Genomic DNA, 24,862 nt, shown 5'->3' with positions numbered 1-24,862 from the left:
CTCTCCGCTCAACAGCTGACTGAAACGTGACATGCCGGAGGAGACGTTGGGTGCGAGCAAAGCGGTAGGCATCTCCTCCACTATCGTTTCATCAATGTGGCGGGCTCCAGGCCTGACACCAACTCCCTTTTTAATTCTCTATATTGTTTTACTGCCAGAAAATCACTTTTCTCAGCTCCGTCTGCATCTACAGCTACTGCCACAGCAGCTACATTCTGTATCTTATATGGAGGGGGTCTTGGACAGCTGGCATATTCCAGTGGGTCCCACTTTCCCTCCTCCTCTGCTTCCTATAAAATTCTCTTACTTGTAGAAGAAAAAGGGTCCACCCACTGAACGTGTAGCCAGGGCTCCACATACGGCAATTGCATTTTTAACTTCTTTTTAACAAGAACTTTTCTCTAAGCTCTTATGCAATAACAATCAGATTCTCCAAATTTATCCCACCTATAGTTCAGCGGAATTAAGATAAGCATTGGCCACACCCCAGTGCAAAGCTCAATTATTGTTACTTTATTCAGATGTTTTGTATAAAGGCTTAACCACGGCTCACTCCATTATTTAAGCAATTCACCCAGAGGGGAGGAGGGTGGAATGGATGGGATCTCTGCATCTGGCTTAGTAAAATATGACTCCATTTAGAAATAGTAACACTCTCCCTTCTAACACAGGAAAGGGAAAAGAGGAAATGATAATGCAGAACAATAGCAATACAGCACTATCACAAACACACACACACACACACACACACAGGGCTAACATAAACTTATCAGGCTTAAGAAAAACCCTTTTTACCCAGTATTCAAACAACCCTTAAAACAAATTTTAAACAGTGTTGCAACACAGTGGAAAACAAATTATAAGAGCTAGCTCACCTGTATCCAGATGCACCAGTATCTGGGTTCACTCAGCCATTACAAGTCATCTGTCCACAGGTCACTAAGAGCAATTTCCCTCCCAAGGGCAAGAGATCCATCAAACTGCTAAATCCACTGAAAGCAGCGGGGGCACCTGCAGCTTTCAAAATCCGTCGACATTCAGAGGAAGAAGTCTTGCTCCTGGCCTGACTTCACCAATTGTTATCAACACCAAAAATTGACACAATGACCAAAAAACCATAAAAAACTTATTTATTCAGAGATTTGCAAAAATCGGAAGAAAGGACCTCATTTCCTGAACATTCAGAATATGAGGACACCAGGCATAGATTGAATATTACATTTATAGGGTTCTGCAACAGGCTACATTCACATCATCCTTCCTGTTTCTCACTCTTGGTAAGTCCTTAGATTTCTCTGGGTACTTGTCCACTAACTCCTCCCAGAACCTCATCTCTTGGAAACTGCCATTCTCATGGCTTCTTCTTTTCCTGTTTTTTTTTTTACATCAGCAGGTTTTTAATATAATAGCTCATTAACCAATTCCTTTTAGGTCAGGATGACCCAAAATCATTTCACATATTATCATTGCCAAAGATTTGACATTTCCATGTTCTAGCCAAAAAATTGAAATTTCTACAGAACATAATAAACTTATGTTTATAGTTATATAACAGTCCAGTAATATTCCAGTAATTATTGCATAGGTCAGAAATCGGATAAATATGGTGTTACTTATGTTCCTAATTTTCACAGGTGTAATCCTTAGTATGTAATTCATACATACCACAGAGTGCATCTCTTTGTTGTATGGCGGCCAACTCTCAATACTATTTCAGGGAGTCCCACTAGGACATGCTGAAAAGCACTGCAGAAAGAATTCAATAATTGCTTTGGTCCTAGACTTGATTCTGAATTCTGAAAAAACTATGAAGATGAGATTGAGACCCTCCAAACTAACTCTGAAGCTTAAAGCAGTCCGCAGCACATCTAACCAACTATTTTTATTTCTTTCTGTTTTAAATAACATATGTTGTCAAACAGAGGCAAACAAAGCATATAAACCAATAACAATTTGCAATCAATAATTAAATGTTATGGTCCTAAGAAACAATTTCATTGTCACTTCCCTATTTTTATCATGAGATGTTCCTTAGTGTTTAGATCAGGTCTAAGGATGATAATGTAGCACTTGAGGAGGAAGATGCAGCCCAGCAGTCCAGCACCAGAGGCCAAGATGGAAAAGACCTGCACGGCCACCATGTATTTCCCTTTGGTGCTCAGGTAGGTGGGAAGGAAGGAAACCCAGACACTGCAGAAGACCAGCATGCTGAAAGTGATCAGTTTGGCTTCATTGAAGGCCCCAGGCAGGTTCCTGGCCAAGAAAGCCACTATGAAGCAAATGATAGCAAGGAAACCCATGTAGGCGAGGACAATATAAAACATGGTAATACAGAGCCTTCATTGCATTGAAGGATGATTTTTCCAGGCTGGGAGTGCATGTCAGAGTCAGGGAATGGGGGGGAACCTCCCAGCCATATGACACAAGTGAAAATTTGGACACCAGAACAAGAAAGGATGGTAGTGTTGGCCAAGGTCTTTTCTAACCATCTTCTCATCTTGTTTCCTGGTTTTGAGGCCAGGAAAGCCAGCATCACCATGATTGTTTTGGCCAACACAGAAGACACAGCTACTGAGAAGACAATGCTGAACATTGTTTGCTGGAGAAAACAAGTGGCTTTCCTTGGCTGGCCAATGAAAAGAAAGGAGGAAAGAAAAAAAAGCAAGAGGGAGATCAGGAGGATGTAGGAGAGGTCCCGGTTGTTGGCTTTGACAATGGGAGTTTCTAGATGTTTAATGAATATGATTAAAACAAAGCCTGTGGTTAGGAACAAGAGTAGGGCAAAGCAGACGAGGATGATGCCCAGAGGTTCTTCATAGGACAGGAAGTTTATTCTTTTGGGGATACATTTTACTCGGTTCTTGGTTGGACATTGTTCTTCTGGGCACTTTGTGCATTTTTCAGTATCTGAGAAAAAAAATATTTTTTGTTATAGTCTTTCAAATTAAAAGAAAACTTTGAATGAGATGTGATATTGAGAGACAGGAAAGCATCATTAATGGTACATTCTTACACTCCAGCAAAAAGATCCCCAAATATGTACAAACAAGAACAACTAAATAAAATTAAACAAGAAAAAAACAAGAACAAGAAAATAAAATGAAAAGAAGAAATATCTGGTGCCACAAACTCAATTTTAAAGCAAAAGTTTGTTGATTGCAACTATTTTTTGCTTTTCAGTTGCCACAAAGAGAGGGGGGGAGGGAGAGCTACCTGTTGAATGCCAGTTCCAGACTGCAACAAGAAACTGTCCCATGGGAACTCCTGGGAGAAGTAGAAAGTCTCCAGAAGTTTAAGAGGATGGGGACTATTGAATTTCAGGGTGGAGTGGAGTAGGAGCTGCACCAGAAAAGGTAGGCTTCTGAGGACTCATAAAGTGGCAATGTTTTAGGGAACAGACCTTTTTGCATGCCAAAGCATTCTAAGTGTGGTCATCATAGCTTTTATAAAGTGGTACTAATACTTCACGTGATTTTGATTCTATGCCTCTGTTTATACACAACCAAGGATTGTGTTAGCTTTTTTTTTTTTGCTGCTGCCGCATAGTCATGTGGCAATCTTGTTCCACTACCTCCCTTCTCTGACTTAACCAACCAGGTTCTTAATTTATTTCTTTATTTACTTACTTGTTTATTTATTAAATTTTTGTCAGGTGATGGACATACGTTTATCCCAAGAATGTTTAAAATCAGTTGTTGATTTTGATGCTCTCAATAAACTGCTCTAAAAAGATTGGACACAGGATAAAATTTGTCTAATGTGGTTAGATCCACGGAGTTCCTCTTGAGAAGGGTTGCAACACTGCCTACTTCAGGGCAGATGGATACAGCCCCCTCCAGGGAAAAAAATCATTAATTATCCTGAAATTGAGAGTATCTCCAAACTTTGAAGGCTTCTAGAAATCCCTTAAAATGTGATATTTTCCAACAGTCCTGGGGATCCCCTGACAATACAACCCTGTGTGCTGGATGCATGGTAGGTAGCATCTTGATGTACTTCTCTCTTGATTTCTTATGGGTGTTACCATAAAAGAGGAGCTGACCTGGGGCGCTCACATTGCAGCATTGGTCAAAAGGGCCCAGCAGAGATTATACTACCTGAGACTTCTCAGAAAACAACAGCTGAATGAAAAATTGCTGGTAACCTTCCACCATTGACCATAGAAAGCATTTTAACTTACTGCACCTGTGTGTGGTTTGCCAATTGCACAGTGGCAGATAGGACAACACTCCAGAGGGTTAATGTCATTGCTCAGAGGATCATTGGTTGCCCTCTCCCCTCTTTGGAAGAGCTTCATAGCTCCCGCTGCCTTAAAAAAGTTCAAAATATTCTAAAAGCTTCATCTCATCCTGGGCACCCTTTTTTTGAACTATTAGCATCTGGCAGATGGTACAGGACAATAAAAACAAGGACACATAGACTGGAAAACAGGGCAGTATCCCAGGGCAATAGCTCTGTTGAATTATACTGTATAGTACCATGTTGGTGGGTGGGTTTTCAATTCAATGTGTGGAGTGTGAAGGATGTGCATTTGTGTTTATTTTCATGGTCATGATGTGCACTGAAGATGGTGTTTGATTTCATTGTATGAGGTACAATGACAATAAAGTAAAGTAAACTTAGCATTTAGTTCTCGGTTTTTTAATTTTTAATTTGTGATTTAATTGTGTACCACCAAAAGTCACTTTGTGTGAAATAGATCACCATATAAATGTGGTCAATAAATCTGAAAAGAAAGAGCCTTAAAGAAGATTAATTGGTGAAGGAATTCAAGAAGAGGAACTGAGTCTGTTATCTGCCAAGTCTTTTTATCCAATAAAAATGGGAAGATAAAGCAATATATTTCCATCCTTTCTAGATTTGGCAGCAATTTTAAAGACATAATGAAATCGAGATTGGTATCTATTCGTAGATTGGTCTTTTATTAGTTCTCCTCCCCCCCCTTCTTTTTGTTCCTTTTAATCCCAGCACTGTATGTTAGTATTTTTTTTTCCTTTCAGAACCACAACCATATTCATTTTTGGTTGGTATTATAACAGGTTTTATCTCAATATTTAACAATGCAAATTGAAAATATAAGAAAAGGTGGGAAGTAAATATGCACTTGATGGTTTTATGACGAGTCCTCTGTTTGGTTTTTATTTGTTCTTTGAACCCAACTTCTCCCCCTTCATTGTTTCAGATATTTAGATATTTCATCTTATAAGAGTTTATGATCTTAATAAAGAGTAATTGATTAAATGTATCTTTTGGCCTGTAGTGTAAGGTTGATTTGGATGAGCAAAGTGCATTGATCTAAAATCATATCTCAAGTTACAAGGAATTCATATATTTCTAAGAAAGATAAATATGAAACGACACATCCAAACTGGCAAAATATATTAAAAAAGATTTCCTACCCAATACATTACATCCTTCTTCCTAACTCATCCTTTGAGATCTTTTTCTTTTGCCTCCCATTAGGGAAGAAATTGGACACCATGGAAATTAAAAACAAAACCATCAAACGTATATGACTCTTTAAGATGTATATTGATCAGAGTGCTTTGGATGAATTCAGAAGGTTTCCCTATGGTGTCACCAACCTTCCTGAGTTGAGATGGTCCCCTCTGGACAAGGAACACAATCATAGCAGCAAACTGGTTCTCCTTCTCGAACTTTCTTGACAAATCCTGGCTGACATTTTTCCACACATTTGGACTGAGGCAGAGACTGGAAAGAAAAAGAAAAATGCCAAAGGAAAGAGGTTAATCTCACCATCTATGTAACATGGAGGTAGACAGAAACATTAGCCAAGTAATCTCTGGGCTTCAGATAGAAAAATATGAAATCCCTGACAACTTCCAAATTATTGCAGGAATACAATTGCAGGCGGATGCCTCATTTAGTTCCTCCTTTTTCTTGGGGCCTTTCTACTTAATAAAGTCTGGAGGGATGAAATGAGAAAAAAATTAAACATCAAGTCACACTTAGTTCCTCCTCATAGTGTAATTCACATGCACTCCTCCATTCTTCATATATGCATGATTTTAAAATAAGATATCCACTTATTTTAAATTTTAGACTAAACTTTATTGTGAAAGATGTATTACATTTCTATTCCATTTGTAAACTTTATAAAGATTAACTGACTAATTAAATGATTGATTGATGTGTATTTTATACATCAATGCATTTATTTAAAATTGTATTTATTTTTAATTTATTTAAAATATCACATTTTTTGGAGTATAAGATGCTCCAAAGTATAAGACCCACCTACCTTTTGGGGAGAAAAACAAGAAAAAAAATCTGCCTCTGCCTCCCAGCAATTTGCCTCCTTGCAGCAAACAGCTTCAGCACAGCCTGATTAGCATAAGCAGCTGATTGTCGGTTGGATCGGCCTCCCTACCAACAGTTGTTTCAGGCTGCAGGGATTGACATAGCCTATTGCTGTCTCCACGTGCCCCATTTTTGCCCCATTCCAAGTGGCAGGAATCAGAATGGGCAGAAAATGTAGCACATGGAGGCTGAAAAAGTGTGTCTTATACTCCAAAAAATGCAGTAAATTAAAACTGTGATTAAAAAAGAAACATCTGATTGGTAAGATGTAGAATGGTTTCTTCTGGATTGCAAAACTCCTTTTTGAAAACAGTTCAAAATGATCTCCTAGTTAAGATACAAAGGAAAAATTCTTTACAAGTAAAGGCTGTCAACCTTAAACATGATGTTCCTCATCTGTATATTTATTTGATCAATTTATACGGCTGTCATGCTGGTTAATTAAAAGTAAAACTGACTAATTTCTAAAATTATAGTGAGGTGAGATGGAGGTGAAAATGTGTCCATCAAAAAGGGTGAGTCAGGGATCTTCCGATGCACCACGTGGGGTCATGAGTGAGAGCTCTGTGTGGGAAAGTGATATACAACACAAGGTATCCAATACAAGGTACCCGATACAATTAGGTGACACAAGCTAACAGGGAAATGCACACCTATATTCATTATAAGTTTGGAGACTCCCAGAGTGGCTTAAGATAGTTAACAATCCAAATAAACATTTGCATGCAAGGCAGTGGTGGGATTCAAATTTTTTTTACTACTGGTTCTGTGGGCGTGGCTTGGTGGGCATGGCAGGGGAAGGAAAAGTCTCCCTTCCCTTCTCACTCCTTGGGAAGGTAAAATCTCCCTTCTCTTCCCATTCCTGGGGAAGATTACTGGAAAATCCCATTCCCTCCCCACCCCACTAACCTGCTTTCCAGCTCCGTTCTCTTATGCAGGGCAACAAAATAAGACCCAGCCAATCAGCTGGGACTCGGGAGGCAGAGAATAGATGGGGCAGGGCCAGTCAGAGGTGGTATTGGCTGGTTCTCTGAACTATTCAAAATTTCCACTACCGATTCTCCAGAACTGAACAGAACCTGCTGAATACCACCTCTGATGCAAGGGATTTTCAGATGAAGGGCACTCTTAAAAGCCAATGCCAAAACCTAAGTAACATTTCCCTTGAAATTGTTCTTTATTACTTCTGATATCAGGATTTTTTTTGCACTAAAGTTGTGTTTCAGTACTTCAGTTTTCAGGCCATTATTGTGGTGTGATGGGCAGCAAATAAATTTAATCAATCAATGAATAAATAAGCTCACATCAGACCAGTCATTGTTATATCATGTGAACCAAAAGCCTTGGACCTCCTTGATGGTCCTCCCCAACCATGAGCCTGCAATTTTGGGAGACCCCTGACTCCAATCAGGGCAAGATGAAGTGTCAGGGCTCTAGCATCCACCCCCATTCGAATGGGGCACATTCTCCACTGGGACACATCCAAAGCCAAGTGTCATCAATCATGCTCTCCAGTAATAATCTTGCATGCCAGAAGCTTTGGCCACCTAGCAATTATCTATGAAAGCATTTAAGGAATGTACTACTTCCCCCACTCCCTTTTTGCTGACAACTCTAAAAGTCCAGAGAAATATTTGCTTATTAAGGTTATTTCCCACTGGGATCAACAAGACTTCCATCCAATTTTGATTCCATTTCATCAGATTGAGCCCAAACTTGAACTCAGGTCCCAATCCACAGAATTGCCTTCACCTTTGATATTTGAAGAGAAGAAATTAGTGAAACTGAAACTAGTAACACCAAAGTCCTCAACATATGAGGCAGTAGTGGGATCCTACCTTAGACACTACTGGTTCGGTGGGAGATCGTGCACGTACGCGCACCCTAACATATGCAACCCTAAAAGCCAATCAGCTGAGAGGGTAAAGAAGTGACCCTCCTATCCTCCCGTGCATTTTTCAGTCTTTTATCCTCTCAGCTGATCTTTGGAGGATTGTTTTCTTCCTCTCAGCTGATCCCAGGCATTTTTTTTACTACAGGTTCGAGTAAAACTGTCCAAACTGGTAGCATACCACCACTGATATGATGCCCTCTCTCACCGGGTTTATGGAGGTATTAAACTGCATATAAAATGGCAGAGATTTGTGTCCTAAGTAATAATCACTCCAAATCTCATTTTGGAAATAGCTGAATCAGGTTATAACAGTATTCAGCATTATAGCATCTCTTGGTTAATAGATCTGAAAACTCCCTATCTGTCTAAGAAAATTATAGATATTTTACTCCACACATTCAATTCCCAGTCAAGGTTACCCACCCTTTTGACTAGATTTAGCCCACTTGAAATGGATTGTAAGTCTTTGGTGGTGGTGGTGGTGGGGGGTTGTATCAATATTTTGCTCACCTTGTTCAGCAACTTTAGCTGTGACAAAACATCTTGGTTGATTATAATTCTCTGCCTTTCAAAACTCCCCAATTCCTTGTTGATGGGATCCTCCTTGGGCAGAAACACCCTACTAATGATCCGCAGATCTGTTGCTATGTCTCCATTTTGGTCCAAATACACTTTCATCAAAGAAAGATTGCACAATTCATTCTTCTTTAAATATGGATGGAACTAGAGTGGAAACATTGAGGAATTTTAAGAAATCTTGTTTTCTTACCTCACATCCTCTTTTTACATTTTAATCTTTCTTCTACAGTTGTTTAACTTATAAATATTGTGAGTTGGGAGAACAAGTGTTGCCATTGTCTTCAAATCTCAAGAACAAAGGTTTAGTAATAGTTCTCAATTGTGTGTGTGTGTGTATCTCTGTCTCTCTCTCTCTCTCTCTCTCTCTCTCTCTCTATCTCATCTCTATCTCTATCTCTATCTCTATCTCTATCTCTATCTCTATCTCGTGACCTATCTCTATCTTATCTATCTATCTATCTATCTATCTATATCTATCACACATCTACACACACACACTATCTTCTATCTATCTATATTATATATCTAGTCTATCTATCTATCTATCTATCTATCTATCACATCTATCTATATCCATCTATCTATCTGTATCTATTCTATCTATCTATTAATCTATCTATCTATCTATCTATCTATCTATCATCTATCTATCTATCTATCTATCTATTACTAAGTCTATATATATATATATATATCTTTGGTTATTCGGTTTTCCCGCGTAAGATTGGAAGTATCTAGGCACGTTGTGAAGTCTCATTCATCATCTTCAGGTTCTGTCTTCCGCTCTGTGCTTCTCAGAGTGATGTGAGCTTGCAGCTGCTTCTTCCTTTTAACTGCTAGTGGGGGTGTGACTTGATTGGGTGGGGCTTGGCTGTGTTCTGATTGGGTGGGGGTGTGTTCTCATTGGTTGGGGGTTGGCTGTGTTCTGATTGGTTGGGGGTTGGCCATGTTCTGATTGGCTGGAGGTGTGTTCTGTTCAGGTGGGGGCTTGGTTGTGTTCAGGTTGGTCTTAGTTACTGGGGATTTGAGCTGGTGAGCTGTGATCTTGCTGTTTGGCTTCGAGTTCGTGGTCGTGCTGCATCTTCATGGTGGGGGTCAGTTCGCTTCTTGTATGGCTCGGAGGGGTTTGAAGTGGGTAGTGATGCAGCTGCAGTGCGGCTTCTGGTCCGTGGTCGTGTCTCATCTTCTGTGTGGGTGTGAGTCTGCTTTTTACGTGGAAGTGTGGTGGTGGCATCTTGTGTGGCTCTGGTGGGTGTGGGTCTGGTGTCATTCATCATGTTAGGTACTCGTCTGTTCATGAGGGTGGGTTTCCAAATGGCTGGTAAGCGGGAGGTGTCATCTCTTTTATTCATGCTGTGTGGGCGTTTTTCTATCTCTATGGCTTCTCTGATTATTCTGTTGTTGAAGTGTTCGGCTTTGGCGAGCTTACCAGCCATTTGGAAACCGACCCTCATGAACAGACAAGTACCTAACATGAAGAATGACACCAGACCCACACCCACGAGGGCCACACAAGATGCTACCACCACACTTCCACGTAGAAAGAAGACTCACACCCACACAGAAGATGAGACACGACCACGGACCAGAAGCCGCACCGCAGCTGCATCACTACCCACTTCAAACCCCTCCAACCCATACATGAAGCGAACTGACGCCCACCATGAAGATGCGGCATGACCACGAAGCCAAACAGCAGGATCACAGCTCACCAGCTCAAATCCCCCAGCAACTAAAACTAACCTGAGCACAACCAAGCCCCCACCTGAACAGAACACACCGCCAGCCAATCAGAACACAGCCAACCCCCCAACCAATCAAGTCACACCCCCACTAGCAGTTAAAAGGAAGAAGCAGCTGCAAGCTCACATTACTCTGAGAAGTACAGAGCCGAAGACACAAGCCTGAAGATGATGAATGAGACTTCATCGAAACGTTGCCTAGATACTTCCAATTTTACGCGGGATAAAACCCGAATAACCAAAGATACATACATATATACATATACATATACATATATATATACATATATATATATATACATATATTACATTAGGGTACATACATACATGGTTCTTTTCCCGTGTAAGATTGAGAGCATCTTGGCAATGTTTCGACGAGGTCCCACTCGCCATCTTAAGGCTGGTGATTTTGGCTTCATGCTTGTGCAAGCAAAGCGTGATCAGAGCTGATGTCTCCCTATATATACTGGTGGGGATGTTGGCTGTGTTTTCATTTCTTGATTGGTTGATGAAGTTGATGTTTGCCGATTGGCTGGCTTTTTCGTAAGAACATATGTGGCTGTGTGTCTATCAGCCTCCTGTGTTTTAACGGCCTGGGTAATGGGCTGTGTGATGACCTTCTGAGTTTTATTGTTTTGAACTCCTGGGTCTTGTACTGTAATCTCCTGGGTTGTAATGACATCGTAAATCACTGAATCTCATTAATCACCAAACCAGTAGTTAACCCTGTTGGATCCAACCCTTGCTTGTTGAGACCCCATACCTGCCATGGATGCAGCCTCTGAGCCCCCAAACTCTCTTCTCCCTTCTTTCTTCCCCTCTTGGAGTTGGACGCAGAATTTAATGTGTGGGCCAGAATCTTAATGACACTGTACGTAATGCCGTCATTTTTGATCTGCTTCCTATTCTTTTTCTCTTGGGTCTCCAGTGGTGCTTTCTGGGTGCATCTTCTCCGGCCTTTGACAGAAAAGACGTGTTTTGAAATAGCACAATGAAAATACTCATCTTGAAATTCAGGTTCCACAAAGAAAACACTTTTATAGGCATCATCTTTTTGCCAACTTTTTTTCCACTTAGAAGGAAAGCTCCAGATACTATGGACATACTTGTAATCCCTGGTTTTTTTCATTGAATATACTCCAACCATTGTCATGATCCAGACTTTCCCTTGAATAGGTTCTGGTAAATGACTAAGTGTTAAATGGAAGTGAAAAATTCTGTCAGAAATGAACTCAAATTCTATGAAATGAACAAAGACATTGACTTGTTTCCACATAGAGAGGGCATTCCTGAGGGCTGCTGTATCAGTCACTGGGAATTGTTCTGATATAACAACACAAATTGCATTCCTCACAAGCATAGGGGTAAAAGTTCTCATGAAATTTTCTCCCTTCTCTGTGTCTGGAGCAAAGAGACCAATCAAAGTCCATCCAAAATGGAGGAGCAGTTGGACAATTGCTGGGTACTGAAAACCTTCTTTGGGGAGCATTCGATGGAAAAAAGGGAATCGACTTTTATCACTCAGAGCCTCTGAAGCAGTTTTCTCACTGATCTGAAAAAATCAACAAAGAGTGCTGGGTTATATTTGGGGTCCTACCAAGTCCCAATTTTTAGCTTTCAATGAATCCAACCTTTTTCTCATGCACATATTAGAACAGTTTCTTCTTGATTAGTCATTAGGCCATATCATATTTTTTTTTAGTTTTTTTCCCTCTATTTGTAAAAAGACAGAGAGATTGCAGTACCTATGTCAATTGTTCATTCAAGAATGTTTTAGTTGAAATGTGTTTGTTCTAAGCATTTCAGATTCTTACAGTTTCCATATCATTATTTTTATAAAAAAAATACATGTCCTAATTTTATAAATTGTCAATAAATCCCAATTCAGCTCTCAGGGCAGCAGTTGGAAGACTCTACTCTACTCATTGCAGAATACTTTATGCCACCAGACTAGAAATTCTAGATCTAGAAATCTAGAACTACGCCACCTTCGGAACAATTGAAGTACAGTATATAAAATCATACATTGCAATGTCCTACCTGTCAATGAATACTTCAGCTTCAACCATAACAATACAAGAGCAAACAATAGATACAAACTCAAGGTTAATCAAATCAAACTTGATTGCAGGAAATACGGCTTCAGGAACAGAGTGGTCAATGTCTGGAATCCTCTACCTGACTCTGTGGTTTCTTCCCCCAAACCCAAAAACTTTAACCTTAGACTTTTTACTATTGACCTCACCCCTTTCCTAAGAGGTCTGTAGGGGGCATGCATAAGTGCACCAACGTGCCTACCGTCCCTTTCCTATTGTTTCTTTTATTTTTCTTATATGTATCCATGTATTCATAACTATGTTTTTACTTATACTATTATCTTATAAGCAATTGACAAACCAAATAAAATAAATAAAAAAATAAACATTTTAACCATCCTTAAGATTCTTCTCAGATGATGTGATTGGATTTATTCTAGAAGTGGTATATGTTAGGAATGTAAGTAACCTAACAGCTATTTGGGAGGGAAATATATAAACCAGGACAGACATTTTAATACTGTCGCTTTAAGAGAATCCTAAAAGTGTAATTGGGTGTGGTTTCTCAAACGACCATAAGATGGAGCCAGAAACCTGGGTTATTTAATCTTAGTCTCAGAAGAGAGTGTGAGTTAGTCTCTGTTTCCTTCTGTTGGAGAATATTGCCGTTCCTTCTAATTGACTGATATTTCTGGATTTGATGGAACTCTGATACTGAATTGTTTTTGACACTGGACTTTGTTATTGGATTATCCCTGGACTAAAAACTGACTGATCTTACCTGTGAATGATTTTGGACTGCTTATTTTGAACTTTGCTTAAAACCTTTATTGGAAGTAAAAACCAATATTTACTGTACAGTGTATCTGTGTGTATTATTCAAACACTACTCTCAAATTAGTCTCCCTATATGTGCTCATTCTCCTAATGAGCGGGGGAATTACCTCAACACTGGTTATGGGCCCAGGCCATACCAGGCTCAGATAACTGAGAGTTGGTGTGAATGCACATTACTGTATACAGACAGCTTTTTACTGTTTAATTGTGGGTTACTATCCTGGTAAAGATGGCACAAGTCACTTCAACAAGGCTATCACTGATAACCCGGTTGGATGGAACAAACTATGTTTCTTGGTCTATGAAGTGCAGTCTACTTCTGCGTAGAGAAGGGTTATGAAATGTAGTTCAAGATCCACCGGATGTAAATGCTTGGGATCCAAATAATAAGGATGATGCCAAGAAACTTGCTGACTTTAAACAGAACAATGAACGAGCTCTTTGTATAATTGGACTAACACTGAGTGACCAGCAGCTAGTCCATATTCATGGAGAAGAATCTGCTGCTAGGTGTTGGGAGAATTTGAAGAGGATTTATGTTTGTGACAGTGGAGGTGCACATATACATCTTACACATAAACTGTTTAGAGCACATCTTCTGAAAGGTGGAGATGTGTTAGCTCATTTGAACTTCATGAAAAGAACTTTTCAAGAGCTACATGAAAAAGAACTGATATTTTCAGAGCTGCATCAAGTTTACATCATTCTTTCCTCATTGGATGAAAGTTATGATGATTACGTATATTCACTGGAAGTCCTGACCAAAGATAAACTGACATTGACTGACATAACTGAAAGATTGTTAGAAGAAGCAAGAAGACGGCTGGATAGGGAACAATTATCCAGAGATAGTTTGAGAGAAGGGAAGTTGGAGAGAAGGGAAGGATAGTTGAGAGAAGGGAAAAGAAAGAGAAGACAAAGATACAAAGATTCGTTGGGCACGGAGCGAGCGTTCTCACGACCGCGAAGGAGCGCAAACAGACAGCCCGGAGGCGCAAAGGAAAGCGGGCGAGGGCCGGGAGTGGAGGGGGACGCCTTTTTAACCGGGACGAGCCTCACAGGCAAAGAAGAATCCGAGCGGCGGATCCGCGGAAAAGCAGGGCTCGATCTTGCAAGGGATCCGCTGGGAATCCAAGATCCCAGGAACGTCTTAGGAGTTAGGATTTTCTGTCCCGAAGTTTCTTCAAAACCCGGAAGTGAGTGAGGCTTCACAGGGCGCCTGTGGTTTTCGACGCACGAGAGGGTTAAGCGGGACAAGCCGGGAATCCCTTCCGACCACTCGGATCCTCTCGCCGAGGGCGTAGGGTGGCGAGAGGATCTTGTAACAACGTGCTTAATCTTGGTAAAAAATCACTCCAATTTCTGCAGTGGAATTTTCCTTGGAAAGTGGGACTCTAAGGAGGAAAATAGCTGCGATTTAACGATCTAGAGTTACTGTCAGATTTAGTTAAAAGTAAAGGACATATTGGATTGGTTAACCCAAACTTCTGGACTGTATTTTTACTACTACTCAACTTGAAGAGCTTTAAGAAACTATTGCAAAACAATCTTATTCAGAGACATATTGATTGTAGTCAAAGTGTTTAATTCAGCAAGTTTTACTCTATTTCAAAAAACCCTTTGAACATCGTGTTACAACCTTTTGTTTACAGAGTAATAGCAATCTGCTATTACAAAGAGCAATAAATTCCTCTCATTCAGTCAACTACAGCTGCTAGTAAAACAATTAACCCTTTCCTTGCAGACTCTTAATACTACCTCATTACTTTAATCAAACACTGATTAATTCATTACCTCAAAACTTACAACTTTTCTACCTCATCACCTATATCAACGATTAGATAATCAATTTCTATAAAATATTTTATTAATGGTTTAATTGATTTATTGTTTTAATTGATTAGTGTGATTAGAGTGTTTAGTGCAAATAGTGTGATTACTGACTAGTTTAAAAGATCAAGATTCATGTAATTTAATTGAATAGTAAAATCAATGATTTAGTGAATTTAAAGGAACAGTGTGATTAATGATTAGTGTAATTAATTGATTAGTGATTAGAGTAATTAAGTGATTAGACTGATTGTTGCTCAGGAATATTATCTGACTAGAGAGATTACTGCAATTGATTGATTGGTGTGATATTGGCTATATAGATTACCCAAAATTGTTCCTTTAATTAATTCAATCAACGTATTATCTTAACAAACCTACCATGCCAAAAAGAAAATCCAATGCCAAACCAGAACCTAAAGAGAAGATAATCCCCACCAATGAACCACAAGACTCCTGCACATGCCTTAAATGCTACAAAAATCTAAAGGATAATGAAAACTCCATCAAATGTTCTCTGTGTAAAAAATACGCTCATCATGACTGCTTGGGATTAACCAAGCAATTTATTCAATACCTGGAATCATCCAATGAGTTTTCATATCATTGCAAATCATGCAAACCCAAACTGGATCTGTTGGAAAGAGTTGATCTGTTGGAAAGAGTTGATACCATTGAAACCATTGAAGCATCCCTTAACACCATAGTAGCATCCCTGGACGCCGTAAAAGAAAGAATATCCAACCTTGAAAAAAAAGACACAACGCAAAAACCTGAACATCCAATAGCTACAAACCACATCTCTACCCAACAACCACAACCCAATCCAAAACCCAATCCACAAAAAAACACAACCCAGACAAATATTGATATCCCAATCCTCATCAGAGAAGCTGTTGAGCGTGAACGGAAACGTCCAAACGCCATCTTATTTGGTCTAGAGGACATCAATGACAATGATGACATCACAACTGTCTGAAACATCATCAGTGATTATCAAGCATCAACCATCTCCGCTGATGAAATACTTGACATTTCCCGCATTGGCCGAGAGCTCAAAAACAGAGACGGCTCTGTGGCCCCACGCTTGTGCAGGGTCATTTGCAAAAATGAATCAAGCAAACGTAAATTCATTTACACTATAAATTCACTCGCCAAAACCAACACCAACCATAAGAACCTCCGTTGTCGCCTGACCTAACCATACAGCAACGTGCCCGCCCCGTGTACTCCGCACTGAACTCAAAAACGTCTAGACAATGGAGAGAAGGACCTGTACATTGACTACCATGCTGACTGTATCAAAAGTAAGCCACACAACCTGCAACTCAGCTTTAACCCTCAACCACAACCCTACCTCAACCGAACCACCATCACCCAAGACTAGGCATGCACGCCCTAACTACCTCAATTCCAACTACTGCTGGCCTTAAATGCAAACTACTCAATGCAAGAAGCCTCGTGAATAAAATACCTGAATTTTTCCTCCTATTAAATATGGCTAAATTCGACATTATATTTGTCTGTGAAACATGGCTCAATGCATCTCTCCCTGACTCCATTACCACAGTAAGAGACTATCATGTTTACTGATCAGATCGTGAAATTCGTGAGAGGAGGTGGTGTTGCTATCTTCTATAAAAAGTCCTTACATCTAAAAAATATCCAAGTTACCCAGGAGCTTGCTCTTCCTGAGACCATCATCTGTGAACTATCCTTAAATATCACAATTCGATTCTTACTATGTTACAGAGCACCTGATTATGATATCGAACATGTAAACAAGCTAAATACATTACTAACATGGGCTGCATCCTGCCCATACCCTTTTATCTTTCTTGGCGATTTCAATCTACTTCATATTGACTGGACCCTAAATGATTGTACAACTGAAATCATACACACAACCTTCTACAATGCTATTACAAATCTGGGACTGGAACAACTAGTAACCAACAACACTAGACTAAACAACTGCCTCGATCTCATCTTCTGCAATAGTTTGAATTTAATTTACGGAATACAAACTAAAGAACCCTTTTCCAGCAGTGACCACAATATGATTGACTTTTGTCTCAACATACACCCACACATAAATCACCACAATGATGTAATCCCCAATTGTAACTTCAAAAAAGGCAACTATGATCTTATAGACAACGATCTCTCATCCCTTGAGTGGCAATCTCTATTCACTGGATGCAATACTGTTGAAGACCATTACAACATATTTTTACTTGAAGTCAAAAGAGTCATCAAACTATATGTACCAACAACAACTCCCAAAACAAAACAAAAAAGCAGATTACCCATAACAATAAGGAAACTTCAATCCAAAAAGAGATCACTCTGGCGGAAAAACAAATCTGGTCACGTTGCCAATTTCAAAAGCCGATACAAAAATTTATGCCACCAGATAAAGACCGAATGCACCAATTATCACATTAAACAAGAGGAAAACCTTCTAAGCACCAATTCCACCCGTGCTTTTTACAATTTTGTAAACAACAAACTAAAAGACTCAAGGTCCATCCCACCCTTGATAGGACCTGATGGTAAAGACTGCAACGACGACACCATTAAAGCCAACATCTTTAACACATTCTTCGCTCAGTATTTGTAAACAGCAATGGATCATGCCCAGTATTTCCTAGCCGTACCACAGATAACAACAATGATCTAATACATATCGATTTTACAGAAGACAATGTTGAAAAAGCACTACGCAATCTAAAACCATCTCTATCTATTGGACCGGATGGAATATGTGACTACTTCTTAAAAAGCTATCCACTGCCATAGCAAAACCTCTAAGCATAATCTTTGAAAAATCTTTCAGGACCAGCTCCTTGCCTAACCTATGGTCACAAGCCACAGTTATCCCCATCTTCAAAAAGGGAGACCCAAGCCTAGTTGAAAATTACAGACCAATCTCCTTATGCTGCGTCACCTGTAAAGTCATGGAATCAATTATTAACCAATCCATCATCCTCCACTTAGAGACAAACAATCTACTCTCCAATAAACAATTTGGTTTCAGAAAAAAAACTATCCTGTAATCTGCAACTCTTACACTGCAAAAACATATGGACGACACAACTCGACCAGGGCAAAGCAATAGACGCAATCTACATAGACTTATGTAAAGCCTTTGATTCAGTGGTACACGACAAACTACTCCTAAAAATAAAATCCTATGGTATCTCTGGACAACTGAATAACTGGATAGAAGCATTCCTGGCAAACAGACAACAAATGGTCAAAATTGGGAGCGTCCTATCAAATTCTGTACCTGTCAATAGTGGTGTCCCCCAAGGCAGTGTTCTAGGACCAACTCTCTTCATACTCTACATAAATGACCTCTGTGATCATATTAAGAGCAATTGCGTTCTTTTCGCTGATGATGTAAAGCTGTTCAATACCACAGACAATACTGCTACCCTACAAAAAGATCTTGACTATGTATCAGAATGGTCAAACAAATGGCAACTTCAAATCTCAACAAATAAATGCTCTGTCTTACATATTGGCAAAAAAAAATCAGAAAATAAAATACAAGCTGAATAGTCAAGATCTTGTTGATGACCCAAGCTCTGTAAAGGACCTTGGAATACTCACCTCTAATGATCTAAGTGCTAGAGCCCACTACAACTACATAGCCAAAAAGACATTAAGAGTTGTTAACCTAATCCTATGTAGCTTTTTCTCTGGTAATATCACACTACTAACGAGAGCATACAAAACATTTGCTAGACCAATACTCGAATACAGTTCATCAGTCTGGAACCCACATTACGTATCTGATATTAGCACAATTGAGAAAGTCCAGAAATATTTCACAAGAAGAGTTCTCCACTCCTCTACTCGTTGTAGAATACCTTATGCCACCAGACTTGAAATTCTAGAACTAGAAAACCTTGAATTACGCCGTCTTCAGTCTGATTTAAGCATGGTATATAAAATTATACATTGCAATGTCCTACCTGTCAATGAATAATTCAGCTTCAACCATAACAACACAAGAGCACACAATAGATACAAACTCATAGTTAACCGCACCAAACTTGATTGCAGGAAATACGACTTCAGCAATAGAGTGGTCAATGTCTGGAATACTCTACCCGACTCTGTAGTTTCTTCCCCAAACCCCAAAAACTTTAACCTTAGACTGTCTACTATTGACCTCACCCCTTTCCTAAGAGGTCTGTAGGGGCGTGCATAAAGCGCACCAACGTGCCTACCGTCCCTGTCCTATTGTTTCTCTTATTCTTCTTTTATTTTTCTTATATGTACCCATTTCATGTATTCACAACTATGTATACACTTATACTTATTATCTTGTAAACAATTGGCAAATCAAATAAATAAAATAAATAAATAAATAAATAAACTGAGGAAGAAAAAACCACAAGAAGAGGATTTGTCTTCAACTACCTATACTGTTAGGAAATGTTTTTCTTCTGGGGCGAGGGGACATATAGCTGGATTCTGTAAGAAAGGAAAACAACAGAATACTAGTAAACACCAGAATGCCAGGAAGAATGTTAGTTTAGCTATGTCTATCAATTCAACTGTAAACCATGATTTGTGGGTTGTTGATAGTGGAGCATCGCAGTGCATTACTAAAGATAGAGAGAGGTTTGTAAAGATGTCTACGAGTAAGCAACATGTATCATTGGCAAATGGATGGAAGATTAAAGCATCAGGTGAAGGTACTGCATATTGTTCTTGTATAAACGAACATTTAACTATGTTATATGTACCTAAACTGAAATTTAATTGGTTATCAGTAAGGGCTTTAGTTAATATTGGTTATGTAGTAACCTTTAGGGGAGATAACTGTACAATAGAGAAAGAGGGTAAAAGTGTTACTGCTATATTAGAGAATGATTTATATGTAATACATGACAACCAGTTGAAAATGGCTATCTCAGTTTATAACAATGTTAAGCCACATGATGAATGTATACATTTACTACATAGACGTCTAGGGCACATTAATTTCAAAATGCTCAAACTGTCAAATTGTCAGAAGGAGTAAAGTTGAAACCCTGTAGTAAGTACTTAAACTGTAATGCCTGTAGCCAGGAGAAAAGTAAGGTTACTCCAGCAAACAGACTAAATGGATTTAAGACCAAAGAACCTTTAGAGGTTGTGTTTGCTGACATAATTGGTCCTAAGAAACCAAGTTTAGGAGGTGCCTGCTATATTTTGAGTATTATGGACCATTACTCACGATACGGTTTCTCCTATCTTGTGAACAACAAAACAGAAACATTCCAACATTTCTTTTACTGGCTAAAGTTTACTGAGAGAAAAATGAAAACTAAAGTAATTACTTTAGTTACTGATAATGGGACTGAGTTTGTTAACAAAAGATTCCAAACTATGTTGAAATTGGCTGGTGTTGAACATAAATGTTATGCACCTTACAGACCACAACATAACTTGTTTGTAGAATGAAGAGGGCAAACATTACAAGCCATGGCTCGTACTATGTTATCTGATTCAGGTTTACCTGAAACACTGTGGGGTGAAGCCTTAATGTGTAGTAATCATGTTTTAAACGATGTAGTTAATACAACAACTGGTGAATTGCCATTCACTCGTTGGCATGGCAGAAAACTAAATTTAAGCTACCTACACACATTTGGAGGTCCGGCATGGGTGCATATTCCCTCACAAGTAAGACTGAAAGGGCAACATAGAGCTAAGAAATTATTTTTTGTTGGTTATGAGACTAACCATAGATCATTTAGATTTTGGGATCAACGCACAGCTCAAGTATATGGTAGTGCTAGTGCAAAATTTCTGAAGCACGTTGCGTGGGATAAACTGGAACAGGAATCCAGCAATGATATCATTATTGATACCCAAATAGTCCCTAAAGATAAAATCAGTAAACCATGAATAGCCATTAAAGAGGAAGAACAGGAGCAAGTAGTAGAACAGGAACAGGAGGAGGTAGAAGAACTGGAGCAGGTGCCACAGGAAAGTCCACCAGTAAGCCCTGTATTACCAAGACGTTCAACACGAGTAACACGACCACCTGATAGATATCAGGCTAGTGTTGTATGCCAAGTGAATACAGTTCCAAGTAATTATAGTGAACTAAAACTGTATCCTGCTAAGGATCAGGCTGCTTGGCAGAAAGCAATGGATAAGGAACTGGAATCATTAAAAAAACTGGAGGTATACGAAAATGTTAAGTTACCACCAGGTAAACATGCCATAGGATGTAAATGGATTTATAAATTGAAGACAGGTGTGGATGGGACTGTTACCCATAAAGCCAGGTTAGTAGCACAAGGGTTTAATCAGACAGCAAATGACTACGATGACGTGTTTGCACCTAGTCTGAAGGCTACTATATTAAGGGCAGCATTAGTGTGGGCAGCTAAGGAGAAATACATTGTAAATCATTTGGATGTAGGGACGGCATATCTGCACGCACCGTTGCAACACACTATATATTTAAAGAAACCTTTAGGTATCAAAACTGATAATACAACTGATTGCTGGATATTGAAAAAGAGTCTTTATGGCTTAAAGCAATCAGGATATGAGTGGAACCAATGTATAGTTAAAGAATTAACTAAGATAGGCTTTGTAGCTGGCATGGCTGATCCATGTTTGTTTAAAAGAGAAAGTAATGGTATGATTTCATTGTTGCTATTGTTTACTGATGACATAGCATTAATCACCAAAACTGAAAAAGAAGCTACTAAAATAATTTCACTATTAGAAAAGAAATTTAAAATAAAACAATTAGGAGAAATCAAACAATATCTTGGTTTAAAGATAGATAGAACTAGGAGAGGATACAAGACCTCAGAGGCAGATAAAATTAACCAATTACTAAAAAGTTTTAAAGTGGAACTTTGGAAGCTGGCTAAAATACCGATGAGCCAGCAGTTTAGCCATAGTGATGTTCAAAGTCCTATTTTTGATAAGAACATTTATCAGTCCTTGATTGGTAGTTTATCTTATCTCAGTAATTGGTCAAGGCCAGAAATTGCACACAGTGTTAATCAATTAGTGAGATATCAATGCTGAGCCAACTGAAAAGCACTAGCAAGCTGCTCAATGTGTGTTAAGATATCTGAAACAAACAATGCACTATGCATTTTATTTGGAGCCTAAAGATGAACTGAGTTTAACTGCATAAGCTGATGCAAGTTTTGCTACAGACATAAATACATGAAAATCTACATCGGGTACTGTAATATTATGGGGGAAAGCATTGATTGGATGGAGGTCTATTAGACAGAAACATCTAAGTTTGTCAACAATGGAGGCTGAATTCTCATGTTTATCTTTATTACGGAGAGATTTAGTTTTGTATAAGCAATTATTAATTATATGGGAATTGATGTAACAGATCCTATTGTTGTTTACGAAGATAACCAACCAGCAATACAGATGACTTCAAATATTGATGTTAAGACAAGAACGAAACACAGAGATTTAAGATATTTAAATGTGAGACAATGTGTGCAAAGTAAAATGATTAAGCTAGAATAATGTATGTCAGAAAACAATATAGCAGATCATTTTACAAAGGCCCAAGGCTCTATAAAGCATAAGGCTAGCTGTGAAGATTATGGACTTAGAATGTAAGGTTGTATATATTGTCCTACCCAAAAGGGGAGAATGTTAGGAATGTAAGTAACCTAACAGCTATTTGGGATGGAAATATATAAACGAGGATAGACATTTTAATACTGTCTCTTTAAGAGAATCCTAAAAGTGTAATTCTCTAACAGCCATAAGATGGTGCCAAAAAGCTGGGTTGTTTAGTCTTAGACTCAGAAGTCTCAGAAGAGAGTGTGAGTGAATCTCTGTTTTCTTCTGTTGGAGAATATTGCCGTTCTTCCTAATTGATTGATATTCCTGGATTTGATGGAAGTCTGATACTGAACTGTTTTCAACACTGGACTTTGTTATTGGATTATCCCTGGACTAAAACTGACTGATCTTACCTGTGAATGATTTTGGACTGCTTATTTTGAACTTTGCTTAAAACCTTTATTGGAAGTAAAAACCAACATTTACTGTACAGTGTATCTCTGTGTATTATTCAAACACTACTCTCAAATACGTCTCCCTGTATGCACTCATTCCCCTAACGAATTACCACAACACTATAAATTAAATCCAAAAATTCAGCTCAATATAAGTACATGGTGGTAATATTGGGCCTTCCATGGAGGACCTGTATACTGCACGAGACAAAAAGAGGGTTGTGAAAATATTTACAGACCCCGCACATCGTGGACATAAACTGTTTTAACTCCTTCCCTCAAAACGACTCTATAGAGCACTGCACTCCAGAACAACCAGACACAATAATAGTTTTTTCCTGAAAGCCATCACTCTACTAAACAAATAATTCCCTCAACACTGTCCAACTATTTACAAAATCTACAGTACTATTACTGTTAGTCTTCTCATCACTCCTTATCACCTATCTCCTCCCATGTGTGACTGTATGACTGTAAATTTGTTGCTTGTATACTTACGATTTATATTGACTGTTTCCTAGTATGATTTGATTGCTTATTGTACCCTTTGACTATAATTAAGTGTTCTACCTGATGATTCTTGGCTCTTGACGAATGTATCTTTTCTTTTATGTACACTGAGAGCATTTGCAACAAGACAATTCCTTGTGTGTCCAATCAGACTTGGCCAATAAAAGAATTCTATTCTATTCTGTTCTATTCTATTCTATTCTATTCTGTTCTGTTCTGTTCTATTCCTATTCCTATTCCTATTCCTATTCTCTTCCTCTTCCTCTTCCTCTTCCTCTTCCTCTTCCTCTATTCTATTCTATTCTATTCTATTCTATTCTATTCTATTCTATTCTATTCTATTCTATTCTATTCTATTCTATTCATCATCAAATAGCCCTATATGGCAATATGTCATTTCCCAAAGACCAGAAATTTTGACATTGACTTATCAGTAATCAGATAATTCTTATGAGAACAAGAGCCAAGTTTTCTTAACAATACATGAAACTCAAATGTACATGGGCATCATACTTTTCTTACCATTTGGTAAGGATCAGTCCTACCTCTCATGGCTCCATTCATCCTAAAAGAGGGGTCCCCAACCTATGGGTCATGACCCACTAGTGGGCCATGAGGGGTTTGCAATTGGGTCATGAAAATGGCCAGCAAGTGCATATGTGCACACACTCATCCTCACATGTGTGAGTAAAGGGAAAGCACATGCTCACATGCTGTATCCTATCTATCTATGAACCATCTCCTTTGTCCTCCCAATCTTGAAAGCTGAAAACATTGGGGAACTCAATGTTCCCCTAAACACACTCTCAAACAAATGAATGAAGAACATGGAATAATTGAGATAGAAGGGATTTTTGAGGTCTTCTAGTCCAACTCTCTGCTCACAGAGCAGATCATATACCATTCCAGACAAAATGAATATACAGCTATTTTTGAAAGCCTCCAGCAATGGAGCGTGCACAGCTTCATAACACAAGCTGTTCCACGGATTAATTTTTCTCACAGTGCTTGCAGAAAGGGCTTTGAGCAGGATCAGCATTCTGAGTTCCATTTTAAGAGCAATTAGTTTCTTCCATGATATTTCTATGT

At 38.8% G+C, this 24,862-nt stretch overlaps 1 protein-coding gene across 1 annotated transcript; it reads right to left on the bottom strand.

The window, feature by feature from the left end:
* Window positions 1-1,493: 1,493 nt before the first annotated feature.
* On the bottom strand, window positions 1,494-11,683 carry LOC148128668 (vomeronasal type-2 receptor 26-like). Its single transcript, XM_087948609.1, has 5 exons — window positions 11,300-11,683; window positions 8,726-8,938; window positions 5,586-5,712; window positions 2,792-2,907; window positions 1,494-1,514 (listed from the first exon to the last, which is right to left on the bottom strand). Exons 1-5 carry the CDS (start codon window positions 11,681-11,683, stop codon window positions 1,494-1,496), a joined length of 861 nt encoding a protein of 286 aa, XP_087804735.1.
* Between the last annotated feature and the right edge of the window lie 13,179 nt (window positions 11,684-24,862).

Source organism: Notechis scutatus, unplaced genomic scaffold, assembly GCF_049901735.1.
Source record: "Notechis scutatus isolate UNSWTSFEM ecotype Mainland unplaced genomic scaffold, rNotScu1.2 NSCUCTG25, whole genome shotgun sequence".
NCBI classification, from domain to species: domain Eukaryota; kingdom Metazoa; phylum Chordata; class Lepidosauria; order Squamata; family Elapidae; genus Notechis; species Notechis scutatus.
The sequence above is the reverse complement of the archived record's forward strand: the minus strand, read 5'-3'. Positions and strand labels throughout refer to the sequence as shown.